This window comes from Serinus canaria, chromosome 3 (assembly GCF_022539315.1).
Source record: "Serinus canaria isolate serCan28SL12 chromosome 3, serCan2020, whole genome shotgun sequence".
Classification (NCBI taxonomy): domain Eukaryota; kingdom Metazoa; phylum Chordata; class Aves; order Passeriformes; family Fringillidae; genus Serinus; species Serinus canaria.
In genome coordinates this window covers 33,243,726-33,267,008 of record NC_066316.1, presented here as the reverse complement: position 1 = coordinate 33,267,008, position 23,283 = coordinate 33,243,726, and the positions used below count along the sequence as shown (strand labels likewise).

General features: G+C 39.7%; 1 protein-coding gene across 7 annotated transcripts in view; it reads left to right on the top strand.

Moving 5' to 3' along the window:
• Positions 1-23,283, top strand: part of LTBP1 (latent transforming growth factor beta binding protein 1) — a 188,574-nt gene that overhangs the window by 137,973 nt on the left and 27,318 nt on the right. For all 7 annotated transcript variants that reach the window (XM_030236100.2, XM_030236099.2, XM_030236097.2 and 4 more), the window contains 5 exons: positions 1,147-1,269; positions 5,994-6,116; positions 8,646-8,771; positions 15,035-15,160; positions 17,355-17,498. In XM_030236100.2, the coding sequence (XP_030091960.1) occupies positions 1,147-1,269; positions 5,994-6,116; positions 8,646-8,771; positions 15,035-15,160; positions 17,355-17,498 (642 nt within the window). The remainder of the gene's footprint in view (positions 1-1,146; positions 1,270-5,993; positions 6,117-8,645; positions 8,772-15,034; positions 15,161-17,354; positions 17,499-23,283) is intronic.

Sequence of the window (23,283 nt, the reverse complement as noted above, 5' to 3'; positions counted from 1 at the left end):
TGTCTTGAGTGAGTTAAATGTACTGTTCAGGACACACAGAAGACTGATCTTGGGGAAAATATGTAGACAAAATTTGACTGCTTCCTCTGAGCCTTTCATGGAAAAGAGCCCTTGCCAAGCTGAGCTGGCATGTGCAGACTGTTCTTCTTAAAGTGCACCCTTCTAAGTAAGGACCAGTACACATGCCCAGCTGCTTCAGGGAGCCTCACAGATTTCAGTGATCCTTAAATTCTAAACTTCTGTGGTTGCAGGGAACCGTTACTTAGGAGGTCAGACTGTTCAGCCATAACACAGACCTGAAAAACCTCATTGAGTAACATTCTCCTGTTTGAATTGAAGTGTATTTCCAGAAAGACATTCAGCTGTGCCAAAATGCTAGAAGTGACCAAGAACTCACCATGTCAATTTAAACACTGCTTCTTAATGAATATTTTACAAATAACAGAGGGAAAATAGGCTTCCTAGCTCAAACAAGGCATCTGCTATGTTCTGAATTCAAAGTGCCACTCGCCTCCAATACTTTGAGTTTTCCATAGGAAAATATAAGTTTGATGTTCAAATCCATCTGTTAGCTCAGGCTGACCCCAGTTTATGAGAACTGAAGTGCAGAGGGATTAGCAGTGTTGTGGAAGCTAAGAGACAATTCCCCACAGTTAGATGATTAATACTGCTAGACGGCAAGAATTTCAAGGAGCCTTAACTTAATAGGAGATTAGCCTGTCAGTGTGCATCTGAAAACCACACCCTGTTAAAAGGTGGTGATCCTGCTGGAAAGTATTTTGTGGGTTTTGCTGATTCACTGGAGTGGCTGACTTGTTACCTCTGCCAGTATAACAGAAACAAAAGAAGCTCTCAGGCAGCATGTGTGTGTATTTGTGAGTCTGTGTGTACCTGATTTATCCCTGTGCAAGAGGGATAAATTGATGTTACAGGAGAGACTGTTGAACACAGTCATCTCAAGGAAAACACACTGTCTACGGTTTCATATAATTTTATGCATTACATTGTCTGTATTTAATAAATACAAACAAGTTAAGCAGTACTGGATACTGATACTGTGCTTTGCTGTTTTTTGTTCAGACTCTTTGTACCATTTGATGAGTAGTTGGTATTTTCAGACATGTAACAGTTTCACTGTCTCTGCAGATATTAACGAATGCCAGCAGCGATCAGTCTGTACGAACGGACGCTGCAGGAACACAGAAGGATCTTTCAGATGTATCTGTAGCCAAGGCTACTCATTGTCATCTACTGGAGATCAGTGTGAAGGTAAGCTTAGAGACTTCAGCTAATGACTAATTTTATTCAATAAGATCTTGAGTATTTCAGCTATAGGAGGGAACTCTTAAAAGAGTGGAGTAGAAATATATGTTGCATCTCTTTCTTTCTCTACACTGCCAACCATTCGTTCCCACCAACACAGACGCATATTTAATGGATTCTTAGAAATAGTCCCTGTCACCTTTCCACATACAAAAAGTTAAGACATGTGCTTCCAAGAGAAAGACTGGAAGACCAGTTGATATTATTACCGAGAACAAGTCAGCCTTTCCAAACCTTGTTGTTTAAATTCTGACACAGAGGCTCCGTATTACAAAAGCTTCTGCCAGTATATGCTATTCTCATGGGGCCCTGCTAGTTAAAACTTCTTCTCCAGCTGGTTTTGGGAACCTGCAGCCAGCCACCACAATCACACATGTGCACTGGCAAGAGTGCACATGAAAGAAAAGTATTTAGTAGATGACAAGTTCCAGCAGGATCTACTGGAGCTCACAGCTTGCACTGTCTCAAAATGCAATCTGAGCAATACTGAGCTTGCAAAAACAAAAGTAAGAAGTGAAAGATGTACAATATATGTAGCAAGAAATGCTGTGTTAAAGAAAAAAAAAATCTCTTATCTCTCAAGTAAGACAATTTAATTGTCCACTAATTGGCAAACTGCTGGTTTTTTCTACTGAAACATTTCAAAACTACTCCCTCTTCTCTGTTGTTGGCTACCATCTGATATGGTACATCTGGTGCACTACTCATGGTCACCTTGAGAATGCAAGATTACTTACTAGCAAGCTCCAGGAAAGATTGTATCTCAGCTTTCTTATCTCACACTAGCAAGGAGAAGTAGCTCTTTGTTAAGGTCTTACTGTACCTGGGGCATTAGCTCATAAAAGCTTTTTGGTCTCTGGTGTACTTTCTGTAACTGCTGATACCTTGCAAGATGCAGCTTCTTACAGCTGCTTTACCAAATAGTGTTCTGCTGCTAGGTTATCATCCACACAGCACTTGGAAGGCAGTCCTCAGCTTCTCCCTCACAGCAATAGGTCAGGAATCCTCCCCTTCAAGTGATGCAGGCAGAAGAGGAGTTCCCCCCGGGCTAACCAAATGCTGTTTTCTCAGGACAAACTTGTGACAAACTTTATCATAACTAATTACACTGGATTGTCCACATTCCATGAGTGACAATCCAGTGTAAAGTTCTCATCAACAAAGAATAAGAATGTCTTATAAAATCTCCTCAGCACACTGATACTCTTTGGTCCTGAGCTATTTGGAGAATATGTTCATGGAAGAACTTAACACAGTCTTCTCATCACTCATGCTGAGTACCAGCATCTCTTGCATCAGCTTCAAGAAATGTGGGCTGATGATGCAATGCACTAGAAATTTGCATCAAGTAATTTTGCTCTCATCTGGCTTCAAGATCTTCATGAATTGCAGCAGATGTGGAGATACTCTGTCAAGAATCAAAGAAAAATGTGGTGCAATGGATCACAGGTCCTTCTGCCTCCCAAAGACAGAACATATAATACAGTATCGTTTGTGACAGCTGCTCATCTAACTTGCTCTGAGTAGACTTCAGATGAAATTTCAAACTTCTCTTCAGACTGCTTTGGTGCATTTCAAACAGCCCAAGAAGTCATGGTAGCTGTTGCAGCTCTCCAACACCTGGCCTGTCACGATAGGTCCATACTTTAATTCTTTCTTGATCCTGCTCAAAGGCAGTTTTCAAGACAAAATAGTTTCAGACATTTTCAAGGCAAAAGAAGAGGGATTGTATCAAACAAGGAAAAAGAGTAAAACCATTCCCTTACCGCAGGATCTTTGTCTAATTTAAAAGTCTGCAACCAAATTTACAGCTTCTCCACCCAGTGACAGAATGGTTAATTTCTGTAGCCATGGTTTGTTCACCGAAGACTTCTGTAAATATTGCAAGTCCTGCAAAAATAATTAATCTCTTGAAGTGGAAGTTATTCTGTCCTTTCATTATATCCCTTCAAAATTTTCTGAAGTACAGGATATTATAGAATGCTTTTTGCACCTTGGAAACTAAAGAGAAAATCACCTTAAGAAGACATCCAGTGTTTCTCCACATAATGGCCTCTGATTATTTTTGGATTAGCCTATTTACCTCGATGTTTTATAACACTTCACAGAAAAAGCAGATAAGAGATGACAAAAACTGTGAGCATAGCACAGCACAATTATCTGGAAAGAACCAAGTGGTTCAAATTCTGTCCAGTTTCTCAAAGAGCCAGATATGGACATTTGTCACATCAGAGGATACCCAAAAAATGCGTGATGCTGTAAAACAAATGTGATTAGCAAAACACTTGCAAGAAATGTGTTTGTTTAATTAAGTTTTCTTCTGGTGCAGACATTTTCTTAAAGATCTTGCATGCAAGAAGCGTTTTACTGCTTTGATCATTATAACTTGTGCAAACTTCTAGGGATATTGCAGAATTCAGCAGAATCATGCTGTGGTCATTTTCAGCTGTGCTTTTTGCAACTCCCTGGCTGAAGTTTTTGTCTGGAAGCCCTTGTGCAGTGTTTTACTTGTGTAAGAATAAAAGTTATTTGCAGATAACTTGTATACATCGATGTATACAAGCATACATGCAGTATGTCTTCAAGATACACACCCACATGTGTGTTTATCTTCTGCCTTAGTCTGTCATTCAGCAACTTGTTCTTGAGATGAAGTGACATTGAGACTGTCTGCTCATTGTTGCCCTGAGTAAGAGGGAGCACAAAGTGTGAGGGCACCTGTGAGGCCTTGTCTTAACCAAAAGGGAGTGGGAATATGCTCCAGCAGGACTTATGTACAGACTGTACATTTTAAACAACCTGTGTTACTGCAAGAATGCCTGAAGCATAAGTCTCTGCTGTTCTCCTAGAGCTTTCAGAGATTTTGCTAGCCAAAATGTTCAAGGCATGCATGTGTAAAGGGTGGTAAAAAGCGTTGAATGCCTCAAGCATGAGTTACTGCCTCTGATTTTTCTGGGGATTCTCATGCAGCACTCATAGGATCTATGTAGAGTTGCATCAGAGAGAGGGAGGTTTGCATCCTATATGGAAAAGAATGCATTTTTACTGAATTTGGCAGAAGACAACTTCTTGTTGTGAGACTTGGCATTAACTTAGCACAAGGGAGTTATTAATTTTTCTCATGCTCCTAGTCAAAATTAATTGCTTTTTAAATAAGCCACAATTTATTTTGCAGTTAAAAATGGTTATAAAACATGTGGTTATCTAAAGGTCACAACTTTGTCAACATTAAGTGCAATTTTATCTTCAATAACATTCATTTGTGTAAGAAAGCTATCCCTATTTCTTACTTTTATTAAATAGATTAAATTCCAAGGAGAATGATATATTGTGGGCTTCCAAAGATAAATGTAGAAATGAGGTCATGTCCTCTTTTTAATTACAATTGCTATTCATTCTTGCAGCACAGGAAAAAGTTACAATTCTAATCAGCTAAAATCCATACTTAAGAAATCAGAATAATCAAAGGTACTGGGATAAGTCTTTGATTACTGTTTTTCAAAGGAAGCTAACTACATTATCAAAGCAATGGACTGGGTAGATTCTTAAGTAGGGCTCTGTGGAGGCTGAGGGAAGTTGCTTATGAGACAGTATTTTTAATTCAACTCTCTCTCTTTCTGTTTGCTTTTAAAACTTAGAGGCACAGGCACCAAATACCTTGTGATCTTTAGCTGCAGTGAAACCAAAACTGCATAATGTCACTGGAATGTCAGCACTTGCTGACTTAATCCTGTACCCATAGTAGCTGTACTCTGTTTCCTCTGCTGGGCTAGGTTTAAGCTTTTGAAAGACAATGGGAAGAAAAGACTTTAGGTGGAGACAGTGGCAGTGTCCTGTTCTTGAATATTTGATTATCTTGTGTCTAGTTTGTATCCTGAAACTTTCCCTGCTGTGTGTCAGCCCTTTATCCCAAGGATATTGAGACACTAGGGCAGAGTGTACAGGGCTGAGGCTTGATCCTGAACATGGATCTGGGAGCTGGGAAACAAGATCCTGTGTGCCTGGACTCTGGAGCTGGATTTATGGCTGGGGTGCAGCACTGTGCAAAAGCAGCCATTCAGCTGCATGACCCAGCTGCAGCTGCTAAAAGCCTGTGAAATTGGTGTGTTGTATCTTGGGAGCTGCATGAAAAGCCCCCATTAGCACAGCAGTGCCCACAGTGTGGGCCCTGTCCCACATGGCTGTGGTGTGAGCAGTCTCCCCAAGCACATCCTGTCTGCTGTGACACACCAGCTCTGCTTGGGCTTGCCCACTCTCAGGGGGATGCCTGAGTCAGGTCACTTCCACACCTCCTGTGTGGAGGTTTAAACATGTCCAAAGAAGACTATTTTAAGTTTGCATTAGTAGGTAGTTTTTGTGTCTGTCTTCTAAGTGTGCAGCTGCTTGGAGTTCTTTTTAACTGCATTACTGTTAAGATGTGCTTTTGTGAGAGATGCAGATGGCAGATGAGTCATATTTGCTAGGAATAAATCACATACAAACTCAAATTTCAAAGCCCTCTAGAAATGTGAGAAGTTTGATGGCATGATGAAAGGAAAATAACAAAGAATCCTAAAGCGGAGTAAACTTCATTCCATGTATGCACACAGTTGCTTCAAGTTATGTTAGAACTATTAAAAGTTTAATCAGTTTTGACATCATCTAATAATTCAGTTGCCTTTTTATTTCAGATGTTGATGAATGCCTTCAAGACAGCAATGTTTGCTTAAGAGGAAGCTGCATAAATACTGAAGGGTCCTACAAATGCACTTGTCCGGATGGTTTCCAGCAGATAGCAAATAGGGGATGTCAAGGTATGAAATAGGTGTAAAAAAACCCTGGATCATTATTGTAAATGTGCAGGTTTGTAAGTGTAACTTGTGATAGTCACAGACCATGCTAAGGAAGAGAAATTAATTTATCATTTGTAATACTTTCTTACTCTTCTTATTTTCTATTCTCATTCATTCTCTCCTCTCTGTAAATATACGCGGAGAAATTATTTCAAGAGGCTGAAGTCTCAGCCTTCCTAACTTGGAAGAGAATCTGTGTTAGAACTAACAGAGATGCAGAGCTGCTTTTTTCCCAAATCCTGGAAATGTTTATTTTGACAGAACATTCTGTGTGTTGTGAATCAGAGCTGTAACAAGAAGAGCTGCATTGTTAGCATTAAGTCACATTAGATATTGCCTCTATAAAACACTTGCAGTACTTTGTGGAGGATGGGTGGGGATGAAGAGAATGCGTTATCTGAGACTGAGTCAGCATTGCCAAACCCAGGAAAACACTTCCCAGGTTTTAGTTCTGAGCAATCCCATCTTCATGTTGGCGCAACACCCAGGCATGCCTCATCACTTCTGCCCACCATTTTTGTGAGACAGAAACCATGGTAGTAGAGCTGGAAAGTGATAACATGTTCATGTTCTAAATGGCTGAAGGACCAGAATACTGGACTTTGTTTGGCTGCTCACTTATGCACAGTTTAGACTTGAGCTGAGAAACTGGATTCCAGCTCATCCACATTGAAGATCTTCTGCAACAAACACTAAATTCCCTGTAAATGTTCTGAGTATTCTACGAGACTGCTTTCTAATTCAGAAAATGCTGCATACAGCATACAGAAGTGCTGTATTAGACCTTGCTTTAGCAGATAAAAGAGAATTGACCACAAGCTGAAATCAATGGCAGCTTTGATACCCCTCTAATCTCTTCACTTTGCCATCTAAAGAAGAAGATATATGCCTCATATTTTAAATGAATAAATATAACAAAACTGAAAGCACTTATGAGCCAGCCAGGGGACAGACAGTGCAAACAGAGAGCTATTGAATTAAACTGGCAAATTTATCACAGAGCGCAGTGTCTGCAAATTGAGTCTGGACTAGACTAGAAGTTGGGGATATGCATTTTGGTAAGGAGAAAGTTGAAAAGACTCCAAAACATGAGAAACTGCAGTTTGCTCTTTCAGAGGTATTATACTCAATTTCCCTAACGCTGGTAATTTTGTTTTCCTGCCTTTTAAGACATCGTTCTACCTTGTGTAATCAGCTGGTTCAGTTTCCAGTATTTTTTGGCAGTTTTAAGACAGCTAAATCTTGAGTACAGTATGAGAAGGTACAGTCCTGTCCTTGTCATTGCTGATCTCCCACCATTCCCAACTTTCAGAGGGCTTCAGAAGTAGTTGATGGTTTGCATTTGCTATGAATTAGGAGAAAGCTTTATACATGTAGGTGTTGTGTTCAGCACAGTGCACTTACTTTTCCTTAGGTACCTCATGCAGATACAGCTTCCCCGAGCTGCCTGCCTCTTTTATTTCCTCTTCTGGCCATGATTTCAGGACACAGATTGGAAGGTCTACACACAGGCTAGAATCAGTTTGTAGCTAGAGAAAATTCTGTAGTGGATATCATGGTCTTGAGACGGTGATATTGATACTAGAGAAATTGTAATTTCTCTAGTATATCAGAATTGCTGGCTACTTTAATACATTGCAGATGGCTGTAAGCAGAAAAAGGTTCAGTTAAGAATGAGAACTTCTAGTGTTTGAATAAGGGATGAATAAGCCTCATGGGTCAGTTTTGTTTGTAAATTTGTGTTCGGTTTCAGCATGGTACTGAATGCTTCTTAAGGGGTTTTTGTACAGCAAAAAGTACAAAAGTACAATTACAACATAATGATAATTTATACGAAAGTAGTAGTACCTTAATGAAATAATAAAGTCCTTAAGTTCTTAGGGCAGATTTGGTTGCTAACATGAGACATCAATCAAAAGGAAATACTTGTTTTTCAGATTCACAAGTTTGAAAAATGCTTTCTAAGCTAAAAATAGAACCAAACAAAAGAGACTGTTATAAGCTCTTATATAGCAATCTTTTGGGATCATTCCCACTCCCCATCAGCATAAAAGAGCATTTGGCTTTAAATTATGTAAAATCAGCCTTCTGGGAAAGATGCAGCTCCAAACCTGCTAGTAACATGTGGAGTCAGATGCCCAAGTTGACCAGTGTGCAGCCATGAAAAAGCAGTGAGATGGGGCTGAGAACACCTGTTACACAGAAGAAATGTGGGTTAAGGTGGTGCTTAGGCTGATTTCCCACACATCACTCTCTGCTCATCCTCATCACAGAGTGGTGAAGCAAGAGTATGATGCAGCAGAACGTATTGACATCTAGACAGAGTTTAAGAAGGATCCCAGGAGATTTGGTTACTCTGGAAGATGAGCCATTCACACAGCTATTTACATAGCCAGTAGAAATAGAATCTGCTTTTAAGATTAATTGAACTTAGGCTTAATATTAAGGTTGTGATGATTTGCAAATTGCTAAATGTCTCTGTGCTTTCAGATATCAATGAATGTGAGAGATCTGACCTCTGTTCACCACACGGAGAGTGTCTAAACACGGATGGTTCCTACCAGTGCATATGTGAGCGGGGCTTCTCTGTGTCTGCAGATGGCAGAACGTGCGAAGGTGAGACAAGTTATAATAATTCATTCCCATGGATTTGCTGTTGTTAGGAGGGTGAGAAAGTAGTCAGTCAGTCACTACTAACTCTAAAATCTGCCACTTGGGTTTCTGTGGGTAAGACACACATGAATATTTGGGATTATCTAATTTGAAGCTTAAGTGCATTATCAACAAGCCTGAGCTACCTGAATGTTCCCATTGCTGTGTGGAAGACAGCAGAACCTTGCTTGTACAAACTTTTATTTAAAATACACAGATTAGGTAACAGAATAGTAACTGCGGTGATAAGTTGTATTGAAATCCAGTAGTTCTATTACAGAACTTCAGGCATTTTGAAATGGCAGAAATAGAGTAAACAGCAGTAATTAGATCTTTATAGAAACATTAACCAGGAGCCTGGGATTTAGGGTAACTATGGTTTTTATGTTGCTATGTCATGAGACTATATCCTGTTGCTAATGGTATACACATGTTTGCAAGTGATGCTGCTCTCCTGCACTGAATTTAAAACAGGACACTTGTGCCCAGTGATACCAAGAAGGTATGTGGCTTTGTGAAGTCAGTGATGCTGATAGAAAATGAACTCTCCCCTAACTAGATCAAGAATAGCTATTCTTATGGTTGAGAGGATTGTTCAAGACAATAAGGCTTGTTGGAAAAGTTCAGAAGGGGAAAAATCATTATGGTAGTATTTCAGCTGGATGCATGCTGAGGAGATGTACTGAGCAGATGATAGCTCAGTCTTAGAACCAATGGGTAGTGGACCTCAAGAACCCAAGAAGTAAGCAATATTCTCTCTCCCAAATTATAGGCCCCGAAACCCATATGTGGTTGGTTTTCACAGGCGAATTCTTCTCATAGTTCACTTAGTGAACTATAGTGAAAACATTTGTCCTTTGGTGAATGAAGTACACTGAAACTTGTGTCTGACTGTTGCATCTCCCTGCTTATACCAGAGGAAAATGAGCATTACAGCTTTATTACTGAAGCTGGCATATAACCTGCCATATATTTAGTAATGTGATCTCTCATGAAATGAAATACTGTGCTAGCAGGAACACTGTAACGCTTTATGTCAGGGAATAAGTGCTGTATATTTAGATATAGCATAACATCAAACACACCATTTGTGTTTTAATTATTATTGGTAATTATAAAAAATTCTCCAGTGTTCTTTAGTGCTTTTTTCTCTAAACATTTACTTCATTTTGTAGTCATGGTGTTAGTTGAAAGAAATATTTTCTTACTGCCAAGACAAAAGCCTGGTCAAGTAGACTAGAGAGAGTGAATCTGAGTAACTCCACTAATTCATGGAGGAGGCAGTACTTTATAATTTGAAGTAATGAGGATAATTCTGAAGCATGTTCATGGACTCTTTTGTCAGCATGTATACATTTCACCCAGTGTTTGGGAAGGATATGGCCACATATCTTCAATTGCTTTGCAAGAAAAGTAGTAGCAGGTGTTTTGCCTCACTCTTGAGCATAGCTATAAAAGAGGGGGGAAAAGTGGCTAGAGAAGAGTACAGCCTTCTCTTTGTAGAAGCCAAACACTTTATTTCAAAATGAAGCTAGAAGAACACTTATTAACCTTGTAAACTCAAACTCCCAGAAATTAAAAAAAGCACAACTGAAAAGGAACACAACTTTAAAAAAAAAAAAAAAAAGTCTGAAGTCATTAGCATCTACTGTTAGGAGATGTACCAGAAACAATGAGCTCCTTTGCATCTCTGGCATTTAATAAAATAGCAGTTTCCAGGGAAAGGCTGCTATCATATACGATGAAGTAATACAAAGTTAATCTCCATTAGAACAAAAAAAGCCAAACTTTTACTGAATAGAAAAAGATGAAATCACAAGATCTTATTTCCAGGAGTGTGACTAGTTTTGGAACTTTTTAATGAAGAGTAAAAGGAGTACAAAACCAGTTGAGCATGCTTCACAAGTAATTGGTGTTGTGTATGGAATACAGATCAGACTTTATATTCAGCACTTGGAAAAGTATTTTAATAACTTGGCAAAGCAAAGGTACTTCTAGTCTCTGAAGCAGCAGCACTCCTTTTCCACCACAATTAGTTTCTCCATTCTGTCATTTTAATAAAAACAACTCCATAGTTTTGAAAAAACTCATTTTAAGGGAGTACTGATGGCGTTGTCAGTGTCAATATTTGTAGTGGTGTCAGCTTCATGCTAAAAGGCAAGACAAAACAAAAGGAATGTGTGATGTATGAGAAAGCATGTGGCTTCCAGCCGCAGGAGCTACTGTTCTTTACACTAAGTGCCTCTGTGAATTTAATTCTAGTTAAGTGAGTGAGAATAACTGTTTATACCATCAGAGGAAGAAGCTGAGAAAATTTTCCTGGATTCACACACCTCTCTGTACCTGGGGAGCAGATTTTCCATATCTCCAGACTTTTTTTGTATGAGTTTGACTTGGGTTTTTTTGAAGTTTGAAACAACAACAGCATAAAACATTTAAGAACCTCATGTGGTTTAGTTCTGGTGTGGAGTTTTTGTGGCCATTGGCCAAAGTAAACTGAACAGCTGTGGAGACTGTGTCTTCTTCCAAGGTGTAGACAAACTTTTGTTGCAGCAGGGACATTCCACTGCAGCCTGGCCCCAGGCTCAGAAATTTGACTTCACCGGGCTCTCTGAACTGGAGGCTCTCCGAGTGCTCCTTAGCTCCTTGTTGAGCTCTCTGGGGTTCATGTAAAGATGGTGTTTTACCCAGCTGGCTTCTAGTCAGATGTGTTGGGAAAACCTCAAGTTAGAGGTTCTCTGATGTTTAAATCAATACCCTGCCTCAAGCATCTCTTCTGTCTCCATGTCCCATCCCATATGTCTCTCATTGGCTTCTCACTGCTGCAATAGGCAGTCCAAAAAAACTTACTCATCCCACCAGAGCTCTCTTCCTTTATATGTATGCCTGTTATGGGTAGCCCTGGAAGTTTCAGAATCAGAGCTCTGCTGCTCTAATCACTTTGCAGGCCTGTCTTAGGAACCAGTTCCTCTTCCAGACATATTGCTGTGTAAGTAGATTTCAGTGAGATTTAAATATCATGCTTGAGGTTGAGGTTGCCTTCATCTTGTTCAGGTTGTCAGAAAACAGGAGCACAGTGTTGAACTGCACAAAAGTGTGCGTCTGTGCACACATCTTGCCTTTTGATTAAAGCAGGCAGCATTGATTAATGGATTCTGAAATAGGTTTTAATTACAGAGAACTGCTTTAGTCACTCTATAGACATAGGATATATTAGTTTCATACTTAGTTTTTTTCCCCTGACTTTGCTTCCATGTAGCAAGAGAACTGCTGATTACAAGCCTCGCTCTTTATGGGGTGATTAAAGAAACAAATGTCCTTTCCGGCTGTAAAAAAAGAGTCCTTTGAGTGAACTGTCTAGACAAGAAAAAATATTTGGTGCTTGGACCTTCTCTATAATATCCCATGCACTGAAAGATGTTCAGACTGTACTTTTTAGGAAAAAAACCTGTCTTCTGTGGCTCTGTTATGTACTGAATTAGGACACTTGCTACAATCACAAGTTTTGTTTCTGTGGCTTTTTTAGTCAATGACCTTGTTTTACCTGTGAAGATCCAGCTGCATGAACCATTCCCCTGTTTCCTTTAATATTTGGTTTTAAGTAAGAAGAGTTCTGTAATTTGGGTCATTCTAAAATCCCCAGATGTAGTTTCTTCTGCATAGGTTTTTAACAGGAACTGTCCCATGGCACAGGAACTGTCCCATGGCTCAGGAACTTTTTGTTATTTAACCATAGTTGCTCATTGAAAACACAAACGCTGTGTTATTGTCTGTTGTCTGAAATTCCAGGCTGTCAAGCCACCATTGTTTACTCATTTTGAATTCCTTTTCTGAACAGAGCTTTCTGATTAAGAGACAGAGTATTCAGATTTTTTTACTAGATTTGTCAATCACATGGGACTATTAATAACAGATATGTTATGCAGGTACAGCAGCAAGAAGGAGGGACCGGAAAACACAACTGTAAAAAATTTTTATTTTCTCCCTCCCAGTAACTGCATATGCATCTTTTTATAATTCTGTCACTGTGGGGACTTGAAAAGGAAAAGGTATAAAAGGTGACCCTTCACTTCTGACAGTCTTCAACACAGATCAATTTTTTATTCAAATTGCTGAATTAATTCTACTAGGAAGGGTTTGTGGTAGGATTCAATAAGTTCAATATCCAGAAGCCATCCAAATTTTTGTATTCAATTCCTTGAGAATAAGCATACTGGCTATTGTATTCTTTGCCAAATACAATAGCCCTTTCTAAAATAAATTCTTTGAATATTTTCCCTTTGTTTAATAAATCAAGATGTAAAGACCATTAAAATCTTAACTACAAAACTTACGAACCAAATAAACTTTTCTGCCAGTTCCATCTGCAATTAATTTTTATAACCATCAATTATACTCACACATGTGTCCTAGAATTTGGTGTATTTAGTATGTACAGTTTTTGCCTGCATTTTGTATGTGGGCTGAAGTTTGTTAACCAGTGGATCAGTTCAGTAGGAGAAGTGAGTTTTCCATCACTTAAACATCCTAACATGAAACTACATGCCTTTCTGAGAAAAATGTTTGTTCCATTGCTACAGAAATTGTCAGAGACAGGTTTTTTAGCCTTTTTAAAATCTGTTCAGACCCCACCACAGCATGCAGGAAAAGTTGGTTTTCAAGATCCCGAAAACACTGGTCTCTGAGGCACACAAAGCTTGTGCAGGTGAATTTTGAGCACTTGGGTTGCAGGAGGTCAGCAGAAGAGGTAACAGGTGTGGATGGTAATGACATGCTGCTCAAATTTTGGTAGCCTGGGGGGCTGTGACCAAATGGTTCAAAGACGAAGAGTTCCCTTTCAGCTGAGCATAAATCACAATTTAAAAGTAAATAAGTCCTTGGTTGGTGAGTACTGTCAGGATAAGAATGCAGTGCATCTTTGCTGAGTTCTCTAGGTTTTTGTTTGACCCAGCTGTGGACAGCTGGAGGAGTAGGCAGGACTACATTTTAGCTCTGCTCTGTCCTTACAGAAAAGCACCAGGTGCTGCTCACCTGTTTGGAGAGGCCTTCTCTCTGTGGCACTGCAGGATTCAGTCCCAACAGTTCTTTAGTTCAGGGAGTGCCAAAGGCCTTCACTGGAGGTAAAATGATGATAGGCTCCATCACATGAAGGGCTACCAAAAAGTGCAGAATTAATGATAGGAACAAACAGATAAATCACTTTATTCCCCATTTAAAATGCAATTATCCCTTGAAGAAATGAGTAGAAGGAAAGCAGCAGGTTTACTTAATGTTTTTTAGGAGAGAAATACAGCAATATTTTCTGTACTTCAGATTGCAGAGGAATATAGAAGGTAGAAGGTACTAATCCTAGTATCCTGGCAGGTTCACAGCTAATGTTCTTCCTCCTGAAAAGCACCTCATGGCATCTTTAATGACCACATATGGCCAGGGCTTTGGGTTTAGGTCTTACTTTGAGTGGAGATAAAAATAATGCATTCCTAGCACTTGTAATGTACTTACAAAAATAAACCACAGTCTGCACAAGCAGCTCTGCTTCATTGTAATTTGATGGGCAGCTGAGTCAAAGAACAGACTTACACATACAAGTGACTTAATTGTAAGGCCAGCAAACCAAAACTGGAAGTACAAATGAAAAGGCCAGTGCAGAAAGCATTCTGGCATTGGAATTACTTTGTGCACCTGAGTAAAATGACTTGTATGTGTAGATTTACAGGACTTCAGATAGCAGGCTCAGTCCACAGATATTTACCACTAACACTATGAAACTGTGATCTGTGCTAAGAGCCAGAATGAAATCTGTGCAGCACTTCTGCACAGGGGATGTAGCTATACCCTTGAAGTCTTTTTGTAGGCACAGTGAGTTCAGTTTCATTCATGTTGTTGACTGTATAATAGTACACCAGTCAGAGAAATTATTTAAACTATGCCTTAGTCTGTGCTATGTAACATCATGCTCTGGTTAGCAAGTTGGGTGAAACTTGATGGGTGGATGCAGTTGACCATTGCTGACACACTTACTGCAAAACTAACACTGAAAGAATGTCTAAAATTGTTTGTGTGCTTCCATTAATTTTTGTGTCTTGTCCTTGTGTTCCTTCCCAATGTGTTGAGGCATAGCTGCATGTGTTTGCAAAGTGGCCCATCTGTGGGTGTTCTGCACTCTTTGTGAATGTGTGCCTTTGGCTGGCACACAGCCTGGCTGATGTTAAAATTCTCCCCTGCAGATGTGGATGAGTGTACGAACGGCACGGTGTGCGGCACTCACGGCTTCTGTGAGAACATGGATGGCTCCTACCGCTGCCTCTGTTACCAAGGCTACCAGGACACACAGGATGGGCAAGGCTGTACAGGTGAGCTCATGGGTGCTAGCAGTCACTGCTGCAAAGTTCAAGGGAGCAAAACCAGCATTCCAACAAAGCACATTTCACGTTTTTGTTTTCTGACTTTTTTTATTAAAGTTATGCCACTTACTAGTAAAATAGAGTTGGGCTCTTCTTTTCTCACTGAACTTTGTGGCAGATGGAAACTTTATTTGTATCTATTTAATGAAAACCTGTTATAAGGGCAAACAAAAGGCAACAGCAAATGAGCTGAACCACTTATTTTATTTCTTTTAAAAAACCCATGAAACCTCCTTGTGCATGTCAGAGCCATTCACAAATATAATAACATGAATTTAATATCTTAGCCTATTTAAGTTCTACATCTGTTTAGTAACCAGGATCCTGCACTACCCCCTGCAGGAAATAACATCTGGAATGTGGCACAGCCAGGCTGAGTAAGATGGCACCTCTCAAGGCATATGGTGTTTAAACAGATTTTAACATTAGCTTTCAGCTCCAGGAAAGACACCTATCACCTTGAAATGATGTGGGATTTTTGTAGATGTGTAAATACTGCACATTTCTTTTGTGACTAATAGGTTTCCAGATCTATTGTTAATAGTGATGGCTGGAGAATTGAGGCAGCACAAGTCTGTAATATAAAATTAATACCAGATCAAGGAAGAGGTATTCATTAAGCAATTTCTTCAAGCCAGACTCAGGATGAAACACATTTACTAGTAACAGAGACCTAAGTGTAATACCAAACAGAGAGGAGGAATTAAAAGTGTTACAGAGCGTTTGTATGCATTTTCTAATATATTAAGTAGTTTTGTTACAAAATTCTTTATGCCATTTGACACTTGCTTTGCTTTATAGCAAGGTATATTTTGTCCTACAGTGACTTTTCATGGATGAAAACAAATGAAGCAAAGAAAGTAAAAAATAAAAGGGGAAAGTAAAGGATGGTGTGAAACTAAATTTAATTTTGAGCTCCCACTGAAGTAATTCTGAACCACAGATTTTTTTTTTCCTGTATAATACTGTATAGTATAAAATACTCTTATAAATTTTTAAGCCAGTTATCAGCCAAAACGATTTAAGGGAAAATCAGGTATCTAGTTCCTGACTAGGCAGTGTTCCCCAAAGAAGACTTACTCCCTATGACAGTAAGCCAGTAAAAAGATAAAGAAAAATCTGAATGTATTTTTTAAATGTGAGCAAACTCGAAGTTAAAATTCATATTTACATAAAAACACACAAAAATCAACATTTATTCACATAACTAGATTTTGATAGGCAAGAGGTAAAAAGGATGAAATACTGCTTCACAAGTTAGACCACACTCAGTTATAGGGATTTCTGAATTGTGATACAGAAATTACTATTTCTGATACTAATCAGCATACTTTTTGTCTACTAATGAGATTCTGTCATTAGAAGCAGATTTTCCAATGTCATCGTTAGCAACTGAAAAGAAAGTTGAGTTAAATGATCTTGGTAATATTTGGTCCTTGTTTAAACAACAGACAATTATTTTAGTCTATCAGACAAAAGCGTTTCAGGTTGGCCAGTTAGCAGGTGTATGGAATCCAAGTGAAAAATATGTGGAATTTTTTGAAGGGAGGAATTTTGCAGTGTTCAGCGGGGGTCCCTGGGTTACCTGGGCACAACTTCTGTGGATCCCAGAGCAGCCTGTGAGTCCATGCATAGACATATGGTCTCAGTGGGGCTGGGGAATTCTCTGTTTGGTGCTTCTTTACAAGAAAAAATGGTATTTTGGGGAGGAAAATGAATTCTCTTTTTTGAAGTGCAGTCTGAATCTCAACAAAACCTGTTCATTTTGCTCCTTGAGTTTAGTGAAAGTTTGATAATAAAGATAAGAAAACAAATTAAATTACTCTGTGTCTTAAATCCCAATAAGAGAATACACAGAAAAGCAAGTATTTAACAATGAGAAGCACCAAAAAAACTGTGTTCTGGTCTACAATCAGCACCTAATCAACAGTAATAGTCTATAAACTGTACTGTGACTTTCAGGGGTCTTTATTTCAAAGGACTTACTACTTGTTTATGTATCCACTTAGGTATTAGTGAGTTTTTAATCCTTCCCCAGAGAGCACATCTGTAATCTGGCAGACAGTGTTGGCACAGATACAGCAGATAAAAGAACAGTCAAAAGTGGGTCTCAATTGATTTCTGTTTTGGATTTTTTCCCCAGATGTGAATGAATGTGAAATGTTGAGTGGAGTATGTGGCGAAGCCCTCTGTGAAAATGTGGATGGTTCTTTCCTGTGTCTGTGCTCCGATGAAAACCAGGAGTACGATCCAATGACCGGACAGTGTCGCTTCCGTACCTCACCAGGTAAAACGTCAGCGGATTCTTGCTTGGCATGATTTCAGCTGCACACTGAACCATTGGAAAGGCAAAGCTGGCTGCAGTATTGGTGTTCCTTTAACTACAGCAGAAAAATTGCAAACTTCGTCATTGTCTTGAAAGTGTGTGCATGAGAGGAGGTTTTTCTAGGAAAGAATATGTTATCAGTGAATCATTAGCAGGCAAAATATAGCAGAAACACCTTTTAAATGTTATACATCAACAGACTTGGCAGTAATATTGAGCAATTACTATAGGTAAGAGTAAACAGTCTTGCTGACTGTACTGTATGCTTGAAATCTGATATGGAATCAAGTCTATGGCCTGAGTGATTTTGGTTTTTGTCCAGACTTTTACAGACACCCTTTAGTATGCTTGGACAATGTTTAAGGAAGCATATTATTAAAACCAAGACTTATATTTAGTTGTGGTTTGACCCTGGATGGCAACCAAGCCCCAAGCAGTGACTTAATCACTCCCCTAGAAAGCTCTCTCATGGGTTGAGATAAAGACAGATTACTAGGGAAAGCAAAAGCCACACATACAAACAAAGCAAATCAAGGAATTAATTGACTGCTTCCCATGGTCAGGGAGATGTTCAGCCATCTCCAGGAAAGCAGGGCCCCATCATATGTAACAGTGACTTGGGAAGACAAAAGCCATCACTCCTAACATCTCCCCTCTTCCTCCTTCTCCTCATTTTATATAGTGAGCATGATGTCATTGCGTCTGGAATATCGTTCTGGTCAGTTTGGGTCACCTGTCCTGGCTGTGTCTCCTCCCAACCTCCCATGCACCCCCTACTTCATCACCAGTGTGGCAGAACAAAAAGCAGAAAAGGCTTTGGCTCTGTGTAAGCCCTGCTCAGCAATAACAAAAACTCTATGTTATCAACCCTGTGTTCAGCACAAATCCAAAAACCAAACCCATACCAGCAACTTTGAAGAACTCTGTACCAGCCAAAATCAGCACAATAGTCTTATCTTATTAGCATTATCTAGAATTAATGAGTCCTAAGAGAAGGTTGTTGGAAAAGCAAAAATCCAGACCACTACATTGATGTCAAACTACCTCTGTTGTCAGTCTCTCTTGAAGTGTCCTTGCCTGCTTTACTCCTTTAGTCCATTGTACTGGATTTTTGAGCTTTTCTTATAAAGTGTCTTGGGTCTTGAAAATACTACTGGAAATACAGTAATTGAAAATTAGTTTAGAACTCTTATAGCTGCCTTCACATTTCTACTGTGATCCAGTTTGGAGAAAAGAAGAAATCCACAGAAGGATGAACAGAGTACAAGAAATGACAGGGTTTACTTGCATAGCTTTTTTTCCCTTCCAGAATGCAACTCTTGGTATTTTTTCCTTGTTTTCTTACACTGCAGGCTGATGTAGCTTCCAGAAAGCCTTAGAGGAACTGGATTTTTTGCCCGGATGCTCTCTTTACAGCTTCCAGGCTGTGGCTATTTTCTCCTATCACTCGTGATCTTTCAGACTTGTAAAGAGGGTTGAAATATCCATGACCTAATTGTCACAAAAATTTAGATCACTGAATGTAGCACTCAGCAGCATTCAAGAAGTTGCCTGTGAAATATCATTAACAGCTGATTGATGAATGTTTTGGGCCTGTGAGGAGGCAGTACTCAGGAGAGTTCAGCTAACTGATGAAACAAAACCAGAACTAAAAACATAGTCACAGGACCTGAGTCATGTAAAAAGAACTCGCATCCAAGAGACATTTGAGGACATACCCTAACATTACTGTGGGGAGGAAGGGGGATGAAGAACACAGTATGACTGATTGTGCTGTCAACAGATGGATACTCTACTGTCAGTACTAATTCTATGATGCTATCAGCAGTGAGCACAGCTTTGCACAAAACACATGCTTTGCCTTTGTCTCTTCTCTGATAAGGTCATCAAGATTTCTCATAAAAAACCACAAGGAGCTAATGAGAAGTATTTTACGTCATATGGTTTTGGACTAGAGTAAGGCAAAATGGCAGTACTTGGGGCAGAGATCTTACTCTCCTCTTTTCTTCCAAAGTAAAAGGAGAAAAGACTGTTGTTAGTTCTTCTTATAAACTATTCTTGCTGCAAAGAATGCTGGAATAGCCACACATCCTCTCCAGCTTTGACAATCCACATACTCAAGTTAGGTGTGGTGCTTCCAGAGCTCCCCTGGTACATATGGATATCATCTGTCAGCATTAGTTTGCACCAAACTAATTAGTTAGCTTATGAAAGGCACAACTTAAAAGGCAGAAAGGAAGAACTTAATCTTTGTTATCCTGTTACAGATATCTATAGTTCAGGCTGGCTCATCTAGCTCTTATTTCTCATTCTTAATTTTTGTGCATAAAGAAGTGTTTGTTCCCCTTGTATGAAGTGCAAATAGGTAACAATTGTTCAAATGTTACTTTAATTTGGGACTTTTATTACATGTGGTTAAAGGCCAATAGATTTGTGGAGTGCTGTGTGTTCACGCTTTTCTTTACTTACCCTTAGGGCTCTCAAAACTTCCTTTTATTCAGATTCCACTTGCTGGAAATTAGTCTGTTGTTAGCTGTGCCTTGAAACAATCCTCCCAGTGTATGTGTGAGGCATTTAAGCCCGTACTGTCACTCTCCAGTCAAAAAACCCAAAAAAGTGCCAAAAATTGTGCGAGGATTGATTGTCTCATTCCCTTCTTCTCTGCTCTGCCATTCATAAAATGTAGGAAATGTTTCAGAAATAAGAAAATATAAAGGAGGAAAGAACTTTATTCTGTAGGAGATGTAAATCTGCTGTTCTGTACATCTTTGTACCTAAGAGAGAAAAAATGCATGCTTTTATTAAAGTCTTCTCATTTATTCTTTTAACAAATTATAAAGCTATTTGTGATTAATTTCTAGCAGGTGCCAATCTCTATACATTTCAAGTAATAATCAATAATAGGAATAAATAATAATAATAAGTTTGAGTATAATTGTGGTTTTAACTGGCATGTTGTAGTATACATTTGAACTACTGATGTAGACTAATATACTACTAACAGGTAACATTGAATCCAGGAGCTGTAATGGACAGTGAATATCTGAGGATTATAACAAGTATCATTTGGGGTGGCATGCCAAAACTTGAAATGTTTCAATACCAGTGCTTGCAGACATACAACATCACTGGCATAAGGGAAACCTGGTGGGATGAAACTATGCCTGGAGTGCCACATTGAATGTTTACAGGCACTTCAGGCAAGCCAGATGAGGCAGGGAGGTGGCTGGAATGTATGGAGCTTACGTTTGGCAATGGGACGGTTTGAAGTCTCCAGGTAAGGATAAAGGGACAAACAAATAACATGGATGTCATTGTGGGACTCTACTATAAACCACCTAGCCAGGACAATGACACTGATGAATTTTTTATTTGAGGAACTAATGGAAACCTCCAATCAACTACCCTTGTCCTTTGAGGGGACTTCAACTTGCCAGATGTTAACTAGGAACAAACAACTGGCACAAACAGATCCAGAAAATTGCTCAAAGAGGATGCTAACTTCATGGTTACAGGTACTAAGGGAGCCAGCTAGGAAGGATGCCCTTTTTTATTTATTGCTTAATTAACAACAAATTAATTAACAAGGAGGGTTTTGTGACTGAGGTGGTGATTGATGTCTGTCTTGGATATAGAGATCATGAAGCAATCAGATTTAAAATCTGATGACAAGAGGAAACTGCCTGCTTCAGCTCTGAAAATATGAGGATAGCAGACTTCAGGCTTCTCAGGGAGCTAGGTAGCCAGGTCCCCTGAGAAAATGCTCTTGGAGGTGTTGGGGTCCATTTGGTGCTGGTTGCTTTTTAAACTCCACTGCCTAGGAGCACAGGAGCAGGAAATTCCAAAACAAGGAAAGCCAAGAAGGTGAGTAGCAGACCACTTGGCTGAGCAGGGGTTTTCTTTTGGAGCTAAGACAAAAAAAAGAAGGTATATGTCCAGTGAAAGGAAGGTCAGATAACATGAGAAGAATAGAGATGCTGCTCACCACAGCTGGGAGAAAATTTGTGTGGCCAAAGCTCAATTGGAGTTGAAGCTGGCTATTTCTGTGGGGGACAATAAAAGGAAGGGGGATTTAAATACCCTACTAGACAAAGGCAGTGCAGAAATTACATGGGCCCATTACAGGATGAGGATGGTCACTTCATAAACAGGGACATAGACAAGGTAGAGACATTTAATGCATTCTTTGCCTCTGTCCTCAACACAAGGGGGTCCTCTTGATCTGAGCTGGAGAACCATGGCTGTGAGAATGATAAACTGACCCTGAACTTGGGCAGGATCTGCTGCTCCATCTGGATCCCTGTAAGCGTCTGCGACCTAATGGGTTTGAACCAAGAATACTCAAAGAGCTTCTAATGTCATTGTGAGGTCTCTCTCAATCATTTTTGAGCAGTCTTTGGAATATGGAGAGATCCCAGCTGTCTGGAAAATGGCAAACATTGTCCTGATTTTCAAAAAGGGCAAAAAGGAACTGCCAACTACAGGTCTGTCAGTCTCACTTCAGTGTCTGGTAAAGTTATGAAGAAGATTATTCTGGGAATTTTTGAAAAACACTTGAAAAACAACATGGTCATTGGTCACAGCCAGCATGTCTTCATTAGGGGAAGGTCCTGCTTATCAAACCTGATTCCCTTTTATAACAAAGTGCCCCACCTAGCTGATCAAGGGAAGCCAGTCAATGTAATCTTTTTTATCTCAGTAAAGCTTTGGGTACTGTCTCTCACAGGATCCTTCTGGACAAAATGTCCAGCTCACAGTTGGATAAACACATCAGGGGATGGCTGAGAAACTGGCTCACGGGCCAGGCACAAAGGGTTACAGTGAATGGGGTGATATCAAACTGGGGACCTGTCACTAGGGGGATTCCACAGGGCTCCATTCTCAGTCCTGTGCTCATCAACATTTTCATAAATGACTTGGACACAGGGCTGGAAGGGATACAGAGCAAGTTCACAGAGGATACGAAACTGGGAGGAGCTGTTGACTCCCTTGAGGGCAGAGAGAACCTGCAGAGACACCCTGACAAACCAGAGAGCTGGGCAACCATCAACGGTATGCAGTTCAACAAGGGAAAGTGCTGGATTCTGCACCTGGGGTGGGACAAGCCTGGATGCATGGACTGGCTGGGGAATGAGATGCTGGAGAGCAGTGCCACAGAAAGGGACTTGGGGGTCCTGGTTGATGGCAATTTGAACATGACTCAGCCTTGGTGTGGCAGCCAGGAGGGACAACCATGTCCTGGGGGGCATCAGGCACAGCATCACCATGGAGATCTTCACTAAGGTACCTGGGCCCACTTAGGTACCTACAACTAATTTAGATGTTGCTTTCTCCTGGCTACATGAAATCCAACCACTTATTTATGGCAATATATTTAACAGTAATTGATGGGATTTATAAGTCAAAATCATGGTTGTGGTGTCCAAAACCATAAGTCCCTTCTAGACTGATTAATATTAAAACAAACTCAATCTCCCCTGCAATCTAACCAACCACCAGCACAAAAAATTTGAGGCTGCCAAGTAACAGTTACTAAATTTGATCCAAAAGGTTCCTTAAGGCTAGAAATTTGGTGTATGACTAGATTCTAAATTTCCTAAACATTATGGGCTTTCTAATTGTTAAGTGAATTTCAGTTGTCTGTGGACAAAGTATTAGCTGTAAGTTTTAAGTGTGCATCACTTGCACTAATCCCTGAATTGTGTATATGCATGTATATGCACTGTACATGCATGTGTTAGCTTGT